This window comes from Malus sylvestris, chromosome 4, assembly GCF_916048215.2.
Source record: "Malus sylvestris chromosome 4, drMalSylv7.2, whole genome shotgun sequence".
NCBI lineage: Eukaryota > Viridiplantae > Streptophyta > Magnoliopsida > Rosales > Rosaceae > Malus > Malus sylvestris.
The window spans coordinates 24376260-24398492 of record NC_062263.1 but is presented as its reverse complement, the minus strand read 5'-3'; the positions used below and the strand labels follow the sequence as shown (position 1 = coordinate 24398492).

Below are 22233 nucleotides of genomic sequence, written 5' to 3'. Positions count from 1 at the left end.
TCCCCTCTGTCGGTTTAATTAAATTCCAACACCGACCATTTCACAACACATTTATCTGTTTGTTAAGAAGCTAAAAGAACACCACGGTCAGAAAGAGGCTGAAATGCCCATGTGAGTCTTTTCGGCCTCTGAAAGAGGTGGATAACGATGGCTTGCCACCTGTTGTCCTCTTTTTTTTTTAATTTTTTTTTTATAACAAGCTAAAAGAAAACATTTGTAAAATATAAGATGATGTTATTCACACACCCAAGATTTTAAAGATGTTAAGCGTTAGTTGGCAATCACTGTGAGCAGGGGCTTAGCGCCTAGGTGGTTAGGCGGGGGTTTAGATAGATTAAGTGAATTAAGTAAATCTATTTATATGTTCATTCAAGGATTCAATCTCTTACAATTTATTGAAAAAAAAATAAAATAAAAATGAAGGTTATCGATTTTCCGTCTAGGTGGAGTCACGATTAGGTGGGTGCGTAAGCGGGTTTAAGCCGGCTAGGTGCACGCCTAAGAAGGTTTAGGTACTCTTTCTTAATTTCAAAATACCTAGGGATCTATTGAGACACGAGTCAGCCGCCTAGCGCCTAGGCAGGGCCTAGTGGCGCTAGACAGAGAATTTTATAACAGCGCACTCTCCTTTTTTTTGAAAAAGATATGTAAAAAGTAAAAATTGGTGTGCGAATTTTCTTTATCCTGCGACATATCCCAATAAAGGCGTTTTGACACAATCCCTGATTAGATTACACTAATCCCCGCTCCCAAACAAGCCCCGAAGGACATCTTTTCCCTTTACCCCAATCCGAGTCCACCTTTCTCGGTCCACCTCTTTCATAACAAGTATGAAAATTGTTTATAACAAAGTACTGATTTTTGAATTACAACCCTAATAATCAGTAATCCTAACATACTAGCATGACTGGGTGGATCATATCACTATGTGGAATGAGGATCGTCTCCGGATCCTCTTTGTGAGGATCTTGGGAATTCTCAAATCGCGTTTGTTTATCGTATATTGTGCGGTCAGAAATCATTTTAAATACTTTTATTTTAAATTAAATATGAATAGTACCTGACGAAAATTGACCACACGATATACGATGACCAAACACGATTTAAGAATCTCCAGAATCCTCACAAAGAGGATCCTCATTCCTCTATGTGTTGCATAAATCCAAGCAGACTTTGCAAAGTTGTGCAAGAGTCGTTAACACCACACAAAATTGAAGTTTATCATCAATCTTTTATTAAGTTAAAGTTTAAGTTACTTCGTAAGAACCCCGTAAACATGAAAATAATCGTGGATAACAAATATGAAATTAGATTTGGTTAGCCCCTTCTCCAAGTTGTTGAATTCAAACAAATATAAATTGTTGGAGCTTCGATTAATCCCCTAGTACCAAGAAAGAATGACAAAACAAAATCAAATTGGCAAATGCAAATCCCCTCTGTCGGTTCATTAAATTCCAACACCGACAATTTCCCCAACATTTATCTGTTTGTTAACAAGAAAAAAAATAATGACGCTATATTAATATAGAATTGTGTTATTCGCACGTTTATTTTTAATTCACGCACATTATTGTTAAATTTTTATTACTGATCCTTTTTAGTGCAGTCGATTTGACAGTTGAAAATTGAGAGAGATGTATGAAAAAAATAAAAATTGGTGTGCGGATATCATTACCCTGAGACATATCCTAATAGTCGCGATGGTATCCAGGATAACTAACCCAAAGTTTTAACACAATCCCTATTAGATTACACTAATCCCCGCCCCCAAACAAACCCCGAAGGACATCTATTCCCTTTACCCCAATCCAAGTCCACCTTTCTCGGCCCACCTCTTTCACTCTCTGTCTCCGTCTCTCTACAAAGAGAGATGAACCGCGACATCAGGACCATCGCATCTCTCTGCAGAAGCTGAAACAAGAAGAAACCATAACAAAAACCTGCAATCGACGCTTCCTCTCTCTCTCTCTCTCTCTCTCTCTCTTTCTCTCTCCAGATATTCTCACCGTAGCTTCTTCGCCACAGTTCGTCTCGGTATATCTTCCTTGCTTCACTCGCTTGATTTCCTTTTCGCTTTATCGCATCGAATCGATCTATGTATTTAGTTTTGGAATCGGTAGATTTTAGATCACTGTTTAGCTTTTTAGTTTCTGTTTGTTTCCCGAGAAAATTATACGAAAAGAAAATTTTGATGTTGTTTCCGGATTCTGTTGTTTTTGTTGTTTGGAGAAATTTAAACAGTCAGCTGAAATCCGGAAGCGTTTAAACCGATCTTGTGATTTTAGGGTTTAATTTTGGTTTAAGATGATATAGGATTTTTTTTATTGTTTAATTAATTGGAGACTGCGTTAGGGTTTTGGATTTAGAGTGTGGAATCCGAGACTGATTACTGATAAAATGAGATTTTGGTGTTCCGGCAGTTCATCGCACTATATGCTTCCTAGAAAGAGAGAAGCAGTGGGCGGAGAGGTTGTAGTAAACGAAGCCACGGAATCTCCGATCAAGAAGCCTCGCGGAGCTGCGACTACTGACGATTCTAAGAGCAACGAAAACAAAAACACCACCACCTTTAACAACAACAGCAACAGCAGTAGCAGCATCGAAGAATCTCCAATCATGGCATTGGGCAACGGGAGCTCAAACGATATCGATGAAGATCTCCACAGCCGGCAGTTGGCGGTGTATGGCAGGGAGACCATGCGCCGGCTCTTTGCCTCCAACATTCTCGTCTCGGGGATGCAGGGCTTGGGCGCTGAGATTGGTATGTGAAAAATGTTGGGTTTATTTGGATGATATGGAGATGTTTTATAGCTCTTGAGAACTTAATTTGTTCTAATAATAACTGAGAATAAGAAAGGGAAGGGTATAAATATTTTTTGTTTTAATGGACTTTGCATTTCCATTTTTAAGTTAGACATGCTTAACCTGATCATGCATGAGAAAACTGTGAAATGATTCCATTGATTCATTGTTGTGTATCCTATACTTATTAGGAGCTCGAAGATAGTACCTTGCTAATTACTGCTAAGTTAGTTTCTCATAGAAATTAAGGTGGTACGAATGTCCGGTTAATCTGTGGTTTATGCATTGAGATTCTTTGTTGCAGCAAAAAACCTTGTTCTTGCCGGTGTCAAGTCTGTGACTTTGCATGATGATGGAGTTGTTGAGTTGTGGGACTTGTCAAGCAACTTCTTCTTTTCTGAGGAGGATGTTGGAAAGAATCGGGCCCTTGCCTGTGTTCAAAAATTACAAGAACTAAACAACGCTGTTGTCATTTCGACCATAACAACTGAACTGACTAAAGAGAAACTCTCTGATTTCCAGGTACTGCACCCTTTGTCTCTTTGTTACTTCTTTTGTTGCATGATGGCTTGATGTTGCTAACTTTTAACTTAGGGTTCCGTGGTTAAATCCAGTTTCGTATTTACATTTTTATAATCAAAGGAAACCAATGTTCTTCATTATCATATTTTTTGCTTGCCTATGAAAAGCGGTATATGTTGAGTATTTTATCTCTTTCTGTCAATGTTTCTTTGGAAATTCAAAGCCTTTACAATTATTGGAGTCAGAATGGTGTTTCTGTCCTGTGTTATTGCAGCATTGTCACTAACATATATTTTAGAGGCTTTGGTGAAATTCAGTTTCTAATTATTATTCTTAAAATCAAGTGAATCAATGTTCTTGAAATCATATATTCTGCTTGCATAAAAACACAAGGTGTATCCTAGACTATTTGCTCCTTTTTAACAATGTCACTTTAGAAGTTTAAAACTTTTTCAGTTATAGTAGTTTGAGTGGTTTTCTTTCTGTATAGTTGTGTTTTATCTACTAACACACAATAATAGACGGACTTGATTTACTTTTGGGAAGAGGTGCATTTGGCCAAACAAGTACTGATATTGTTGTTAAGCTGGATTCCGAGTGAATTTTCCTGTAAATTTTGGAGCTGTGTACTGTCCTTTTGTTTTATATACTTTAATTATTCAGCAGATAACTGTATTTTAGCTTTGTATTTCAATTTTCTGCAGGCTGTAGTTTTCACTGATATTAGCTTGGAGAAGGCAATTGAATTCGATGACTACTGCCATAATCATAACCCTCCCATCTCTTTTATAAAATCAGAAGTACGAGGCCTTTTTGGCAGCGTATTTTGTGACTTTGGCCCTGAGTTCACTGTTCTTGATGTTGATGGTGAGGATCCGCATACAGGTATAATTGCATCGATTAGTAATGACAACCCTGCTCTCATAGCATGTGTTGATGATGAGAGGCTTGAGTTCCAGGATGGGGATTTAGTTGTGTTCACCGAAGTCCATGGAATGACCGAGTTGAATGATGGAAAGCCGAGGAAGGTTAAGAATGCAAGACCTTACTCATTCACAATCGAGGAGGACACTACCAATTATGCTGCTTATGAGAAAGGGGGTATAGTTTCACAGGTGAAGCAACCCAAGGTGTTGAACTTTAAGCCTCTGCGAGAAGCACTCAAGGATCATGGTGACTTCCTTCTGAGTGACTTCTCCAAGTTTGATCGCCCACCTCTCCTACACTTGGCATTTCAGGCACTAGATAAGTTCATTTCAGAGTTGGGGCGTTTCCCTGTTGCTGGATCTGAGGATGATGCTACAAAATTCATATCTATGGTAACTAACATCAATGATAGCTCAGCAGATGGTAAGCTTGAGGAGATTGACCACAAGGTTCTTCGTCATTTTGCCTTTGGTGCTAGAGCTGTGCTAAATCCCATGGCTGCTATGTTTGGTGGTATTGTTGGACAAGAAGTTGTGAAGGCCTGTTCTGCTAAGTTCCATCCTCTTTTCCAGGTAATTACTAAAACCAACTTGAATTTTCTTTGCAAGAATGGTTGACACTGCTTTTTTGTTTTGAATCTTTAACTGACTCCATTAGGTTTACGTTTGTATCATTATAAATTAACCCTTGTTTTTGCTTGCCTCGTGGACAGTTTTTCTACTTCGATTCAGTTGAATCCCTTCCTTCAGAGACCTTGGATCCTAATGATTTGAAGCCTTTGAATAGCCGATATGATGCACAAATTTCAGTATTTGGAGCCAAGCTCCAGAAAAAGCTGGAGGACGCAAAAGTGTTCACTGTCGGATCTGGGGCACTAGGATGTGAGTTTTTGAAGAATTTAGCATTGATGGGTGTCTCTTGTGGTAAAGAAGGGAAGTTAACAATAACAGATGATGATGTCATTGAGAAGAGTAACCTTAGCAGGCAATTTCTCTTTAGAGATTGGAACATTGGGCAGGCTAAATCAACAGTAGCTGCCTCTGCTGCTATGTTGATAAATGGTCGTCTGAACATTGAAGCACTGCAGAATCGTGCAAGCCCAGATACTGAAAATGTGTTTGATGATACTTTTTGGGAGAATTTGGATGTTGTTATCAATGCTCTGGATAATGTGAATGCAAGGCTTTACATTGATCAGAGATGCTTGTACTTCCAGAAGCCACTTTTGGAGTCAGGAACTCTAGGTGCCAAGTGCAACACGCAGATGGTCATTCCTCACCTGACTGAAAATTATGGAGCATCACGGGACCCACCTGAAAAGCAAGCACCCATGTGCACAGTTCATTCATTCCCTCACAACATTGACCATTGCTTGACATGGGCCCGGTCTGAGTTTGAGGGTCTACTTGAGAAGGTGCCAGCTGAAGTAAATGCCTACCTGACTAATCCTAATGAATACATTGCTGCAATGAAAAATGCTGGTGATGCTCAGGCCAGGAACAACTTGGAAAGTGTCATTGAATGCCTTGACAAAGAGAGATGTGAGACGTTCCAAGATTGCATAAGCTGGGCCCGTCTGAAGTACAGTTCTTGTTTATCATTTTTTCTTAAATTTTCATTTAGTCATAATATTCTTTTCTGTATCTAATCAATTGTACTTAATGGAAACAGGTTTGAGGACTACTTTGCTAACCGTGTGAAGCAGTTAACTTATACTTTTCCTGAGGATGCTACAACCAGTAGTGGGACACCATTTTGGTCTGCCCCCAAGCGTTTTCCTCGCCCACTGCAGTTCTCAGTTGATGATCTCAGCCACCTCCAGTTTTTAATGGCAGCATCTATACTACGAGCAGAGACATTCAACATTCCAATTCCTGATTGGGTCAAGTCTCGTGCAAAGTTTGCTGATGCTGTTAACAAAGTGATGGTACCAGATTTTCAGCCTAAGAAAGATGTGAAGATTGAGACTGATGAGAAAGCTACAACCGTCTTACCAGCATCGATTGATGATGCTGCGGTTATCAACGAGTTAGTTGTGAAGTTAGAAAGATGCAAGGAGCGGCTGCCACCAGGCTTCAAGATGAACCCGATTCAGTTTGAGAAGGTTTGTTTTTCAGCCTTTTCTCTTTACGTAGAAATTATGCGTAGACATTGTATCTATTTGTTCATCTCAGGCTTGCGGCTTATGAGATAGAGTGACTTCCATATATCGTAGCGTGTGTGAGGTAAAATGTTGGAGCCAGCGTTAGGGCAACCATAGTACATACTACATGTGCAAGAGTAAAGTTCTTTATTACAACATGCTGATGCAGATAATAAGCAATGTATATGAAACTTTGAATAAGGGTATTAGCATCTCCCAAACTTGTTAGGTCTTCTCCATGTTCTGTAGAAGTACTGAAGTACATGACAGTTAAATCTTGCAGAACTAATTATAGCTGCCCTAATAAGGAAATCAACTTAAATATCAACGAGGAGTTTGATAAATTCATTAACTACTTAAATCGTTTTTAGTTAGGTGTGCGTTTAGCATATTGTATGCAATGCTATTGATTTTGGGGAGGGATTTGTTGCTTAGTGCTATATCCTCGGATAGGTTTTTGTTGTATGATGCTATCGTATCCATTGGAATTAGAGCCAAAAGTATGTGAAAGTTCAAAGTTTACAAGTGGCGACTTTCTTTTTTTCTTTCTCGTTTTCCCAGAGAATCATGAATCCACAACTGACGTGGCGCTTTTGATATGTTTTGATGCAGGATGATGATACAAACTATCATATGGACCTAATAGCTGGATTTGCAAATATGAGGGCAAGGAACTATGGCATTGGTGAAGTCGACAAACTGAAAGCCAAATTCATTGCAGGAAGAATCATTCCTGCAATTGCAACATCAACTGCTCTGGCAACCGGCCTTGTCTGCTTGGAGCTGTACAAGGTTCTGGACGGAGGGCACAAGGTTGAAGACTACCGAAACACCTTTGCCAATCTCTCCCTTCCTCTGTTCTCCATGGCTGAACCAGTCCCTCCTAAAGTCATCAAGCACCAAGATATGAAGTGGACAGTATGGGACAGGTGGATTATAAAGGACAACCCAACTTTAAAGCAGCTCCTCAAGTGGCTCGAAGACCAGGGCTTAAACGCGTACAGCATCTCCTATGGAAGTTGCCTGCTCTTTAACAGCATGTTCCCGAAGCACAAGGAGCGCATGGACAGGACCATGGTGGATTTGGCTACGAGTATTGCGAAGGCAGAACTGCCTGCTAATAGGAAGCACTTTGACGTGGTGGTGGCTTGCGAAGATGAAGAAGAGAACGATATTGATATCCCGCAAATCTCCATTTACTTCAAGTAGGCGTTTCAGTTGATGAGCTAATCAAGCAAAACCGGAATGCGATGTTCAGGACGTGAACTCCCCATCTCATTTGACTTTTTAAGTTTATATAAGCAAACGGAGTTTTATATGTACTCAAATATATGTTGACTTTAGAGTAGCACCGACCGATTGTCCGAACTTGGAGTCTCTGGAGTCTTTACGTTCCTGCCGATTTTAGGTCCATCTAGTTGTACTTTTCAAATGTTGGTTGTTTATTTCTGCCAATAATGTTATGTGGTGAAATTTGTTATTTTTCCTTTTCAGTTGAATTTTTCTGCTGATGTACGGTTTGTAATTGATTTTTTGTTGCCTTTTTTTTCTTCTTTCTTCTAGTGAATCTCTTTTACTGTCACACATATCGGTCTTTTTTAAACAATAGCGTTAGTGGGAATTGAACTCGCACAAGGTGGATATGTATTATTGTTTTCCACTACTGAGGATTTTCTGGTACAGTCTTGCTCAAATTCGCTAAACTTCGGTCAAACTTATCAGTTTACCTCTGGCATTTGCATTCGATTCGCTTTCTCTGTACCGTTACAAGCCTGTAGAGGCTTCTGTCGAACCCAAGGACGAGTTTAGGATGTGAACTTTTTTTCACGGCTGAATTCACAAGACTGGTAAAGTTTAGGTTATGTCATCGCTTTTGAAAGCTTCAAGTTGTTATTAACTTGGCACACCTGACTTGAGAGGATATTGACCCCTCCCGGGTCAGGCCAGCAGGAAGGAGAGGGAAGGCGCAGTTGAGATGGGGAGGGCTCGCTTTGTAAGACATCCTTTTGGGAGTTCAAGCACCATCACTCTTCAACCAAAATACAGAGACATGTCAACAGGTTTTAAGTACTACCGATAAACTCTGTAAGCCCGCTATTAGCAATTGGATAGCAACTGTGCGGTATCCAAGCCGAAACGCAAGGTCACGTGGAACATTTGAGCTCATAGAAGTGAGTTAATGATTCAGGTACGGTCCTAGATGTAGGGAGGTCCTGTAAAAATCTTCTATGACATGTAAGTTTTGCGAGGTTCATAGAGTGAAATTTATTATGCCAAAAAATTAACCAACTTAGTTGACTATTTTTTACAACATAAAACGTAATGAATCTATACAGAAAACAACTTATGGTAATCTACAGCAGCAGAGTCTAAAGCTAGCTTTGGTTTGTCCAGGTTTCCACTGTAACCAAAGGAATTCCATTCCATTCCAAGGCCATCTCATTCGCATTCTCTCCTCCAATTCTCACTCCGTACGAGCCATCTGCTCCCACCATTTCTTTGGCCTCCGTCAACATTTCCCCACTCACTCGCCTACCCTCAAGCCCGAACCAGGACTGAAGATTTCTGCCTTCTCTTGCTTCGTTCCACTTATCGAGCCAAGCCTGAGAAGACACATACGGTGCCACAAACAACAACTCCATCACCATCCTTGCCTCTCCTAGGTGGCTCGGGAAGGTTGATTCCAAAGACTCTAACAAGGCTTTGTAATGCACAACATTCGTGTCAAAGAAGGAGCTGAAACTCGAGTCATTTCCCCTTAACGCGCAAGCATCTCCATCACCAAACGTTATGATACCTCTTGCCGAATTGGCTAGTAAATTCTTAACTAGCCTTAGGAATTCCATGACAAGTCCTCTGCTTCTTCTCCTCCTCATGTGAGGAAGCCCTACCATAGTGTTGAAGGCTATAAATTCTCTTCTTCCACCTCTCTTGTTCACCTTCTTGATTTCGCTGACCAAATCCTCGATCGTGATCTCCTCCACCTTCAAGTTTAGGCCAAAAGACCTTGCGTGATGCTGGAGTTGACTTTTCGTCTCCTCAAATCTCCACTGTGGAGGAGCAACCTCATCTCTCTCATCCACATCCCATTTAATTGCTGTCACTTTTAATGTTTCGTTTCTCTTTGCCACAGCCTCAATCAGCTGAGACAATTGAACCCCTTCACCGATATCAAATTCCACTACATGAACCATCTCTACATCTTCTGGGATAGCCTTGAGGATTGCGGTGTTTGCTGCGTAGTGAGCAAATCTTCCAAAAGGGAAGATTTGGTAGAACAAGTTGAATAAAGGTCGTACCCAGTGCACAAGGCTCCCGCTTTACGTAGGGTCTGGGAGAGGTGAATGTCGGCTAGCCTTACCCCCATTTATGGAGAGGCTGCTCCCAAGTCTCGAACCCGAGACCTACCGCTCATGGGCGAAGGACATAAGTTGAACGCAACCCGCTCAAGGGATTGACCAAGTGGGTTTACTTTCTCCGCAAGGCATCTCATGATCACCTTCCCCAGCTCCCTCTGCCCCATCTCCATGGCCTCACCGAACGCCTTGAGCAGATGGTGAATACTCACTTTGTTGTCGATTTCCATCTTGTCTATCGGCAGGGTTATTGATTGTTGGACGGATGTCTCAGATGTCACAAAAGAGTTTGGACTCCACGCATCATTTCCTTCAACAGAAAATTGCTGCGAAGGAAGAGTACTACCCTCACTGCTCTCCAAACATGAGGCATACATATTTTCTATCTCACCGATTAAATAGTTAGGCTCAAATCCTCCCAACTCCATCGGAAATTCCTCCACCTCGGTCGAATAGACTTGCAGGAGATGATCACAATCTGCAACTTGTTCAAATTCACCAGAAAACATGGTTGAAAATGGAAAAGAAGTTTCTGAAAATTCGTCCGAAGCCATGAAAATGGAAGAAAATTCAGAGCTCCCCATCTGATCAGTGTATTCATTTGTATCCAAAGGTGAATTTGTTACATTCAGGTACGGCCACAAGGTCTGAAACATCCCAGGTTGCATCATCTTTTTCTTTTTTTATGAATATTATTAGAGGGTTTGAAGACTTTTCTTCAGGTTTGATTTGCTAATGAAGTTTTAAACTATCATTATATATCGGTTGGTGACAATGTAGAGAAGATTAAGCATAAAATAGTAGAAACAACAGAAGATTATTAAAAGGGAGAATAATTAGAATTATTATTTAGAGTTATTAATCACTATCGTATCAAGATTATTAAAAGAGAGAATGATCAGAATAATTATTTAGAGTTATTAATCGCTATCTTATCTTCATAAACAAATACCAATCGCTCTCACCAATTTTTTACGCACAGCATATATATTCAACAAAAGGTTCCCAACTCAATTCTCTTTGCTTTCTTGGCTGCTTCTTGAGGTGGCGGCGGATATGTTACACGTATTCTTTGTGTTGCAAAGGCAGATCTTCCCGCTAATTAGAAGCACTCTGATGAGGTGGTGGCGTACGAGGAGCCGATGATGAGGAGAACGATATTGATATCCCGCAGATCTCCATGTACTTCAAGTAGTCATTTCGATTGAGGAGCTAATCAGGCAAACGAGAATGCATTGTTTAGAATTAGGATCCTATCTCATTTGAGTTCTTAGTATAATATAAGCAAACAGATTTTTATATGTATTCAGACACACGTTTAGAGTAGTGCTCGATTGACGATTGTTCGAACTTCATGTTTGTGGTTAAACCAATTGTCGATCTTTCGGTTCTTGCCATTTTTAGGTTTGTTTCTTTCAGTAAGAAAATGAAACGCTGATTGTAAAATTCATGTCGTTGAACTATTTTTGCCGATGTATGATCTGCTGTTTTCGATTCTCTTCGTTCTGTCTTCACAAGCCTTATATTCGCTTGTGTTTTTTATGTGCTGAGGTTGGAATGGATTAGATAACTTATAAGGTTCAAGGTATTTAGCGTGCTACTAATCCAGTCCAATTCAATTCAATCATACACTGGCGGAGCCAGGTTAAGGCTGCCCTGGGCGGTGAAAAATAAAATTTTATATGTAATTTTAATTGATTTTCGAATGTAGCCCACTAAATGTTTAGTCATTAATCCGAATTCTCTAGGTTTAACTATATAAAATTAGGTAATACAGTTTGCAAACCATCTCTTTTTCTTACATCTTGTACATGTACAAGTTTGGATTTGTTTAATTACAAATTTTTTTGGTTCACCTTGTGATTTTTTTTAAGCTAGTTGATACTATGAAAAATACGGTATCAAATTTCTTTATTTATAAAGATATAAAATTTTAAGCTAGCTCAGCCGGTAAAAAATTCATAGCTCCGCCATTGCAATCATAGACATCAAACGAGTTCTAGTGGTTTTCGGAGGTATGTCAAACATTTGACTATTGTAGATAAACCTGTCAAATTCTTACTACTGATAAAGTTTGTAGTACTTGAAGAGAAACTTGCTTACGTACAGAAATGCTATTGTGGCAGATTTTTAGGACACTAATGAACTGTCATATATTTATATTTTCACCTCGTAGTGCATTATCAGCTTAGAATACCGTCACAGTAGCATCCCATGTGTTGGTACAACTTGCGTCAACTCTAACTTGTGATGATGATCGCAAAATTTGTTGTTAAAATAATTGATACTCTGTTGTCTGTTCATAAAATGATTGTGATGATATGTGAGTTTTGCGAGGGTCATAGCTAGAGTGAAATTTATATACCAAATATCCACCAACTTAGTTGATCTTCCTTTCACAACAATATGAATCTGTACAAAAATATCTTATGGTAATCTCCAGCAATCTACACATTTGCTGTAATAAAATTGGGAAAGAGAGTTCAAAAAATAATAATAATTTATTTCTAGTTAGCTTCGGTTTGTCCAGGTTTCAACTCTGACCAAAGGAATTGAATTCCATTCCAAAGCCATCTCATTCCCATTTTCTCCTCCAACTCTCACTCCATACGAGCTATCTGCCCCCACAATTTCTTTGGCCTCCATTAACATTTCCCTACTCACTCTCCTACTCTCCAGCCCGAACAAGGGCTGAAGATTTCCACATTCTCGTTCTTCGTTCCACTTATCGAGCCAAGCCTGAGAAGACACATACGGCGCCACAAACATCAACTCCATCACCATCCTTGCCTCTCCTAGGTGGCTCGGAAAGGTCGATTCCAAAGACTCTAACAATGCTTTGTAATGCACAACATTCGTGTCAAAGAAGGACCTGAAACTCAAGTCATTTCCCCTTTTCGTGCAAGCATATCCATCACCAAAGGTTACGATACCTCTTGCTGAATTGGCTAATAAATCCTTAGCTAGCCTTAGGAATTCCATGACAAGTCCTCTACTTCTTCTCCTCCTCATGTGAGGAAGCCCTACCATAGAGTTGAAGGCTATAAATTCTCTCATTCCACCTCTCTTGTTCGCCTTCTTGATTTCGCTCACCAAATCCTCGATCGCGATCTCCTCCACCTTCAAGTTTAGGCCGAAAGACCTTGCATGATGCTGGAGTTGCTTTTTCGTCTCCTCGAATCTCCACTGTGGAGGAGCAACCTCATCACTCTCTTCCACATCCCATTTAATTGCTGTCACTTTTAATGTTTTGTTTCTCTTTGCCACAGCCTCAATCAGATGTGACAATTGAACCCCTTCACCAATATCAAATTCCACTACACGAACCATCTCTACATCTTCTGGGATAGACTCGAGGATCGCAGTGTTTGCTGCGTAGTGAGCAAGCCTCCCAAAAGGGAAGATTTGGTAGAACAAGTTGAATGCGGCCTCGAAATTCTTGAAGGATTCTTGTTTCAAATAGTTTCCGTGCTGATTATCAACAAATCCTTGACATAAGTTGAATGCAAGGCGCTCAAGGGATTGACCAAGTGGGTTTACTTTCTCTGCAAGGCATCTCATTATCACCAACTCCAGCTCCCTCTGCCCCATCTCCATGGACTCGCTGAACGCCTTGAGCAGATGGTGAATACTCACTTCGTTGTCGATTTCCATGTCGTCTCTTGGTAGGGTTAGTGATTGTTGAACCGAGGTCACATCGATGGAGGATGCCTCTGATGTCACAAAGGAGTTTGGACTCCACACATCATTTCCTTCAACAGAAAATTGCTGTGAAGGAAGAGTATTGCTTCCCTCACTGCCTTCTAAACATGAGGCATACATATTTTCATACTGATCGATAAAAAAATTCGGCTCGAATCCTCCCAACTCCATCGGAAATTCCTCTGCCGCCATCGATGTGACTTGCAGGAGATTATCACAGTTCGCAAATTGTTCACATTCACCAGAAAAAATGGTTGAAAATGGAAAAGGAGAAGATTCTGAAAATTCGTCAGACGCCATGAAAATCGAAGAAAATTCAGTGCTGGCCATCTGATCATTGTATTCGTTTGTATCCACAGGTGAATTTGTGACATTCAGGTAGGGCCACAAGGATTGAAAGTTCATCTCAGACTGCATCATCTTCTTCTTTTTTTGATGAATATTTTTAGAGGGTTTGAAGACTTTTCTCTTTGGGTTTGATTTGCTAATGAAGTCTTAACCTCGTTATATATCGGTTGGTGACAACGTCATGACAAATTAAGCGTAAAATAGTAGAAAGAACAGAAGATTATTAAAATGGAGAATTATTATTAAAAGTTATTAATCACTATCTTATCTTCGTAAACAAATACCAATCGTTCTCACTAACTTTCTTTGCACTGCACGCGTAATTCCACAAAGGTTCCCAGCTCAATTCTCTTTGCTTTCTTGGCTGCTTCTTGAAGGGGTGACTTATATGTTGCACGTATCATTCTTTTTTAATCAAGAAAATTAGATAGACAATGATTATGTCTTTTCAACGTAAGTACCTTTCATCATAAGAAATATAACCTTAATTAATCAATTATTTAATATAAATTAATTGTGTGTGGACACAAAAAACAAATAAAAAATAAAAAACTCTCAATGTGAAGAACAACCAAGGGTATAAGTCCAATTTGGTGACACAGAGTCCTGGTCATCCTTCCATACAATGACACCTAGCTAGCTCTTATACCTTTTAAAAAAGCTTTAATAAATTAATTCCCTAAAAAATCACTTTCATTGCCAAAAAAAAAAAAAAAAACCTAAAATAGTGTTTTGAAGAAGAACAAGAACTCTTGGTCCTAACTTTAGTGTTGAACTTGACTGTTGTTGCACTCAACATTACTGTTGTTGATATGTAAAAGTGTTTTTTTTTTCTTTTCTCTTTAGGTTGATTGTACGAGTATTTTTTTCGCTAATATTAATAGAGGAAATTTTGCAGTACTTCTCTTAACAAAAAGGGTACTGTTGGCCTTTGTTTAAATAAATTACATTATAACCATCAAAGGTTCTTGTGCAACGTTAGATAATAATATTGAGGTTATAAAATGAATTGTTTATTAGAATACCAACGCTAATTGCTACATTATAAATATCTTGTTACAATATAGATGTAAGTTATTATTTGTGGACGTCATGAAATTACTTATCGTTGTTCACTTTTGAGCTCCCAAAGGCTACCTTCACATTTAATTGTACAACATAACATTAACATTTAACATATGAATTACTAGAAAAGTAAAGTTACACACAAGATTGATTTTACATTGTGGATGTCATATTACATTGTCAAGGTAAGATGTTATGCATAGACGTAATGCATAGACGTAACTGCATTACAAAAATATTGTAACCCTATTAACAATTGTCAAGAAAATTACATTGATTGATTAATTATAAAACAATTACGTATTGGTTAGGGAACTGGCGGTCACCAAAATATTTGCCCTAAAGAAAAAATAAGCACATACAATCAATCAACTTTCACGTAAACTTCTTGAATAAACTTCCTATATATTATAATAAGTATTGGTCCTACTGGTTCAGCAGTTGGTTATTTTGGATAGCTTAGGGTCCATTTTATATTATGTTTGATATTAAACTATACATGACAGTATCAATCTTAAGGCCTGCAATATTCATAATCCGTTGAATGTGACGTGAGAATAGTTTTAAAATGAGTTGTTAATGACATTTCAAATAAGACGGTTCTTTTAATTCAATTTCTCTCTTGTAAACCAATAGCAGAGAAATGCTTGGTTTAATATAAGTTATATTGGTGACAATAATTCGAACTTGGAATCTGAAGTGTAAGAGAGAATGCTCTTAACGAAATGAGTTACAAGACTCTTAAAGAGAAGTGCTTGATGATTAGGACCCAATATTCCCATGTGGACTCATGCCATTAGTTGTTCTTCATGTCATGTTGAGGACATAATGTTGACACACAATTAGCTATTCATTATGTTGGGGTCATAATGTCGATACACAAATAGCCACCGATACATCTCCTAAGTATCTGGAGGAATTCATAATATTAATTTAGCTAGACAATGTACGTTTAATTAAATATTGCCGAAAGAAAGAGTTTCGACGCAAGCTCATGCAAATTTACAATTAGCAAATGTTGTCTTTAACAAGTAATCAATGCAAATTGCAATAATATAATCTTTATAATTAAGGATAAGGATGTGCCGCCGTTTCTGCATAATGAGATTCTGCAGAAAACTTGAATCCATTTGTTCAAGGGCTAATTTGGTATTACCGTGTTTAAAAAAAAGTCTGAATGTTTAGTAAACTTTTATATAAATTGTTGTGAATATGTTAAATGACTAAAAATGATATGGTATTTAATGTGATATAATAATTATCAAAGAGAAATGTAGGGGTAATGATTGTAATTTTGTAAAGTATGTGGGGGTATACTTGCCATTTGAAAATTTCATTGAAAGAGCACTATGATTTGAAAAAAAAAACATTTTTTTAGAAGCATGATAGACCCTGATTTTGGTTTTTGATGCTTTTTCATTGTCATTGATATCAGTTTAAAAAAAACAATTTTTTGTTTTGTTTTACCAAACACATTAGATATTCTAGATTTTTCAATAAGCTTTTTTTCAATAAGTTTAGATATTCTAGATTTTTCAATCCCAAACCAGTGCTAAGCTAATTCAGAACAACTACACATTCTGCTGATAAGGTAATTTGCATGTTAATTAATTGACTAATTATTGGTTAAATATGATTATATATGTAATCAGATTGCGTCTATCATTATGTTGTTTGCAGTGCTAAAGATTAGATTCTCCTCCAACTTCCCAGATTCTTATATTTCATCTCAAACGATATTGGGATAACATTGATTTTGTAATCTCCCCAAAACAATGAAGCCATAAACTATTATTCAACATAGTACAAGTTCAATGGATAGGGAAACTGTAGATTTGGATTAAACAAATTCTGAGGCTCACTTGATGAGATTATATCAGATAAAATAGTTAGGGAGGTGATTTCTGCAAATCATTTTCATTTTTTAGTGTATCAAAAAGACACATAAATAAACATAAGATACATGCATCAGAAACATTGATTGAATCTTTTATGAGAGCATATCTGAAAATATCATGTCTTAGCCTCTTTACGTGGACGATGTTCGAAGCATGAAGGTCTCTAGACTCTCTACCAACGTTGGCTGTATTCGAACACTTAAAGCATACTCTTCTTTCTTTGCCTTGTCATTGATCTACGTATTACGTACTCCTTGATGACTGTCATGGACTTTTCCTGCTTTGGAGGCCAAAAAAAAGGAATCTTCGTATTCGGATCATTATTATATGAATTAATCTCTCAATAACGTGGTATACAGTTCAATAGTCATTGTAACCCCTCTCGTCATCTTCTTCGTGGACTAATTAAGATTAAGAAAATTCATCAAGAAGTTGACATATATATTAATATTTATGTGGTGCATATGCTTCAGAGGCTCACTAGTACGTATATGCTTTGTAAACGGCCTCAGATTGCAAAATTGGGTTTAATTATTTATGACATTAAAGCATGGAACTTTAATTTGTTGAACATCTCTATTTCTCATTTGATTTTGTGAAGTTTTACATTTGAAACCATGTAATGAGTACAATGATATCCATGAAATACCCCTATTATATGTTCATCATGGTTCATGACCTAATTATGGTTGAAGTCTAGCAGTAGGGGTGCAACTTGGGTTGGGTTAATCCGAACCCATTTATATCCAACCCGACTTTAAACTTGAACAAGCGAGTTTTTTTTAGTTATAACCCACCCGAACCCAACCCAATTTTAACACATTCCTTGATTGGGTTGAGTTGGGTTGATCATTTGCCCGTCCATCCCTAACCTAACCTAACCCGACCAACCAAACCCAATCTAACCAAATTGTAACCCATATCAATTAATGCTCATATTATACCCAAGTGTGCCAAGTCCAAAAACCTACGCCCTTTCTAATATTTTTTTAATAAATTACCATTTATAATTACTTAAGCTTTTAGGGAATAAGAGACTTTGATTAGTTAGCCTATATTCGTAGTCTCTAAATCCTAAAGCTTTATAGTAGATTGATTTATGAAATTAGAGTAAGCTAGCTTTGATGCTACTTGGCTTAATTTTTTTAGGAATTCTTAGAAACTAAGTTGTTACAAGATTAAACTTGAAAAAGTTGGTCAACCCAAACCCAACTCAAGTAAACCCTAACCCAATTAAACATGAACCCAAATGAACCTGAATGAAACCCAACCCAAACCCGAGCCCGAATTCTAAAAGTTGGGTTACAATTAGATTGACCTTCCAACCCGTCCAACCTGCCCGAATTGCACCCCTATCTAGCAGTCCAAACTACACAGCAATACGTGAAGCATTGCAATGTAATCGCCAAAGTATATGTTGATCGTGGTTGTCGCGATCTAATGGTGGTTTAGAGCCAACTTCCTGAATATAATCCTATCCATTGACCGAAATAAATATATGCCAAACCATATTTTAAGCACGTCTATATCCATGCAGACTGTTAATTTATCTCCTAATTCACATGTTAAATAATATAACTAAGTGTATCTTGTCACGTATGCAATATACAAGCATTCCCACATGCTGCAAATTGGATAATTGTGGCAATGTGAGGGTAGTATTATATTCATCTTCATACTTGTCCTCAAGTTGAAAAATACTTCTTGATGCCCAGAAGTAATGTTTGCTCCTCAAAAGAAACTAATCTCTGGTATCCGATCAAAGAAACGAGCCATCTAATTAGTCAACAAATAAAACAAGTTTAGAGTACATGTTCTTGGTCAAGGCCCCTATCCAAAGGCTTTAAGTTATCCTCAAATATTGGTTTGAAGGAACAAATGCAGAAGACAAAACTGATGCTTAGTAAAATATTAAGTTGGGTCAAGTTTTCACCTAACAAATTATGCACTTGTCGTTACTATTTGATCTTATTTTCTTATGGGACACTTTGGATGCGGTCCCTAACTATCAATATTCTTTGATTGAAACCTTATTAGTTTTTAGTTTTTTATTAAGGTCCCTGACATTAATGTAATAATGTAAGTTACTATATTTTTTAAATTAAAAATTAAAAATTGAAATTTGTAATTGTTTATATTAATGAGATTTTAAATAAAACCCATAATTTATGGGATTAAAAATAATAAAATATAAATTATACTCTCTATTATATTGTGTGTGTGTGTATACATATATGTATGGGTACATTAACCAAAATTAACAAAAAAAATTATTGTACCAAAACATGGATACATTCTCAAATCAACAAAAAAGAATGTACCCATATAAGTTTAAACATGGATTAAAAAATTTGAATGGATTTTATATTAAAAAAGGGTACATTTTACATATAACAAATTGATATATTTGAGAATGGGTACATTTAAGATTAAAAAAATTGAAAAATTATATGAATGGGTACATTTAAGATTAAAAATTAAGAATCTTTTTATATATATAAAAAAACTAATAGGTACAAACTTAATTTAATTTAATTTTTTATTATTTTGGAAATGTTTGAATTGAAAATTAATTAGAATTTTAATAGATGTGTGAGTATTAAACCCTAAATTAATTACTAATTTTTATATTAAAAAATTATATAATAAACATGTAAATTCATTATCATATTAATGCTAGGGACTTGAATCAAAATTTGATAACTAATAAGATCTTAGTTAATAAACAGTAAGAACTAGGGACCGGATACTAATTTTTCCTTTTCTTATTGCCTCGTGTCTGATCAAGTGTCTGAATGATGTTCATAATAATTGTGTGGGATCAGATTTTACTATGAGGGACTGCCATCGAAGCTTAGAATGCACGCTTGATCGACAGTTGTGATGGTCTTCATCAAAGTGATGAAATGGGAAGTCTCTGTGGTGATGTTTGTATTGTATTACTTGCTTGATATTTTAAACTAATTCATAAAATATACCAGAAGCAACAACACATGGTTCAACAGGTCAAATGTGCTGAACAGTGTATTAGAAGTTTTGAACATTACATGAAGTTATGTGGAATCTTTGCCATACTGATTTTTATGAAACTTTAGGGCGTGCCTTTTGGTACCGTTTGGTACATGGAATGAGACGGAATAGAGTGGGACGAGACGTTCCATCCCCCGTTTGGTGCGCCTAAAACAAGTGGAACACGCTGTTTCACGAGATGAGTTTTAGGTAAATTTTCGTTTCATCTCACCTCATTGGAAAAACTCGTTCTAGTACGTAGAACACAAAATTATAACATTTTTTTAAGAACCGAAAGCCCTGCCCCCCCCCCCCCAAAATTATAACATTTTTTTTAAGAACCGAAAGCCCTGCCCCCCCCCCCCCCCCCCCCAAAAAAAACAATATCTCTCTGCCTTTTCACTTTCTCTTCCCCGAGTGAGGAGAGCATTTGATCGATCACTACCAGTCCTCCGCCGCCATTTCCTACACTAGCTACGTGGGGAGCTACAGAAACGGCGGCTTTGGCGGGCACCAAAGCGGCACCAGCAATGGCGACGCTGGCGGCGCCCCGGTGGACTAAGGCGTCGACTTCGCCAACTACTTTTGCACCTACACCTTCCTCTACCACCAGAAGGAGATGCTCTTCGATCGAGTCCGCTTGGACGCTTACTACAATGCCGTTTTCAAGAACAAGCACCACTTCCATGGCAAGGTACAACATCTCATGAGCTCACTACTTAATTACTCTTTTGCCCCCTGTTTCGTTGCTCTAAGAACCAAAAAAAACAAAACCTTACTTGAAAAAGCTATAAATTTTACCATTTGTTGTTATGCTGTAAAATATTTGGGATTAATTTGGTTTTAAGGCCGAAAAGAACGAAAATTTACTGAAAAAGTTGTATTTTAAACTCAGGGAAGAGACACAGAGAGATATGGGTGGCGGACCTGGTAACCCACTCTCTTTTCAAAACCGAAGCTTCGTCCCTCATCGCCAAATCGTCGATTTGAGAGGTACCCACTTGGTTTTTCCTGACGATTTGTTTGAAATCGGTCTCAATGATTTCTTATTTGTCTGATTTGGGTTGGGTTTTTCTGTTTTTTACAGACGCGGAACAACCATCCTGTTACCAAACATACAAGGAACCTCTGTCCCGACCCGTTCCATCTGCGTATCAAACGGTACCTTATGGTATAAAATATCCATAATATCTTGATACTTTTATCGAAATTTCCGTATTTTTGGACTACCGATATTTTTTTAGACTACTGATATTTCCGATATCATCGATATTTTAGACCTTGCTAAGTCACTTATATATCTTACCATGCAATGTATAAAGTATAAAATATTGTACTAATTCATTATATATAAATGATTATGGTGTGTTTAAACTTCTTTCATTAATTACTACATATTTTATACACTCACAATGTTTGTCAGCTCGCTATATAATCAACTTAAATCAGTTATATCTATCATGCAATGCATTTTCTTCCAATTTTTTGTGATAAACTAATAAATAATTGACTAAATAAACATCCTGCAAAGTTTCAATAAAAATTTCCAAGTTTTTCTTACAATTTACATTGTTTTTATTCAATTTTTATCGATATCGATAATATCCCGATATTTCCATCGAAATTTCCGTATTTTTGGACTACCGATATTTATGATATCATCGATATTTAATACCTTTATGCGCAAGGAATTAATTATCTTGGAATTAATCGCTTGATAGTGAAAACCCAAATGGGCAAAATAACCAAGCATGGGGTTGCATTATTTGAGACAAGAGCCAAGTAGGAATTTTGGTCATTAATTTTATACCATAATATTGGTCTTGACATACATAACTCACCCATTTTGTATATATATACTCAGAGCTTTCTCACATCATGACTCAAAGTTTACAAGCCTTCCTTGACATAGATTCTAGTTATATAGATATATAGTGAAGCAAGACCACAGCAACATGCTATCGTTAAGGTATAAAATCAAGACATGCTAATTGGATAGTAATCTGGATTGACAGTGAAAGACATCTTTCTACTTGAACCTATGTATGATCACCAGTAACTGCTCTTCTATTGATTATAATATCGAATGAAAAGTATTGTAGAGAAAAAAATAATCAAGAAAATTATGGAGGTGACACGTGTATTTTTGGGTTAAAATGATAAAATTATCTTCGAGGCACATCGGAATTCTCATGCGCATGCAACGGACAATAACGGCTCAATCAAGGAAGAGTCAAAGGTGATCAAAATGGTATCTATTCAAATCCCTTTTATCACTCCTCATCAAATCCTTACTCAAAAGATAACTCCCAATTTTCCTATTCAATTTAGGATTAATTTCCAAGTTAATTGCAAGATATTATTTCACATAATATCTTGCAATTATACCCATAATTTGACCATATGTGGCTGGCCTCTGTTATCCAAATAAGGCCGGTCACTCCCAATAAATAGTCATATT

At 37.4% G+C, this 22233-nt stretch overlaps 3 protein-coding genes across 3 annotated transcripts; 1 reads left to right on the top strand and 2 right to left on the bottom strand.

Annotated features, from left to right (window-relative positions):
• The first annotated feature begins 1815 nt into the window (after positions 1-1815).
• On the top strand, positions 1816-7874 carry LOC126618418 (ubiquitin-activating enzyme E1 1-like). Its single transcript, XM_050286474.1, has 7 exons — positions 1816-2034; positions 2421-2761; positions 3107-3324; positions 4029-4823; positions 4964-5832; positions 5923-6355; positions 7007-7874. Exons 2-7 carry the CDS (start codon positions 2434-2436, stop codon positions 7601-7603), a joined length of 3240 nt encoding a protein of 1079 aa, XP_050142431.1. The 5' UTR covers positions 1816-2034; positions 2421-2433; the 3' UTR covers positions 7604-7874.
• Positions 7875-8769: 895 nt separating this feature from the next.
• On the bottom strand, positions 8770-10421 carry LOC126618255 (scarecrow-like protein 26). Its single transcript, XM_050286308.1, has 2 exons — positions 9799-10421; positions 8770-9646 (listed from the first exon to the last, which is right to left on the bottom strand). Exons 1-2 carry the CDS (start codon positions 10419-10421, stop codon positions 8770-8772), a joined length of 1500 nt encoding a protein of 499 aa, XP_050142265.1.
• A 1840-nt stretch (positions 10422-12261) lies between these two features.
• On the bottom strand, positions 12262-13857 carry LOC126618254 (GRAS family protein RAD1-like). Its single transcript, XM_050286306.1, has one exon. The coding sequence runs from the start codon at positions 13855-13857 to the stop codon at positions 12262-12264; it is 1596 nt and encodes a 531-aa protein (XP_050142263.1).
• Between the last annotated feature and the right edge of the window lie 8376 nt (positions 13858-22233).

Coding starts and splice junctions, on each gene's coding strand:
- LOC126618254 (XM_050286306.1), bottom strand. CDS start 13,857: ATGAACTTTCAATCCTTGTGGCCCTACCTGAATGTCACAAATTCACCT.
- LOC126618418 (XM_050286474.1), top strand. CDS start 2,434: ATGCTTCCTAGAAAGAGAGAAGCAGTGGGCGGAGAGGTTGTAGTAAAC. Junction 4,824..4,963: donor AGTTCCATCCTCTTTTCCAG/GTAATTACTAAA, acceptor CCTCGTGGACAG/TTTTTCTACTTCGATTCAGT. Junction 5,833..5,922: donor ATAAGCTGGGCCCGTCTGAA/GTACAGTTCTTG, acceptor TAATGGAAACAG/GTTTGAGGACTACTTTGCTA.
- LOC126618255 (XM_050286308.1), bottom strand. CDS start 10,421: ATGATGCAACCTGGGATGTTTCAGACCTTGTGGCCGTACCTGAATGTA. Junction 9,647..9,798: donor CCTTCGCCCATGAGCGGTAG/GTCTCGGGTTCG, acceptor CCCTTTTGGAAG/ATTTGCTCACTACGCAGCAA.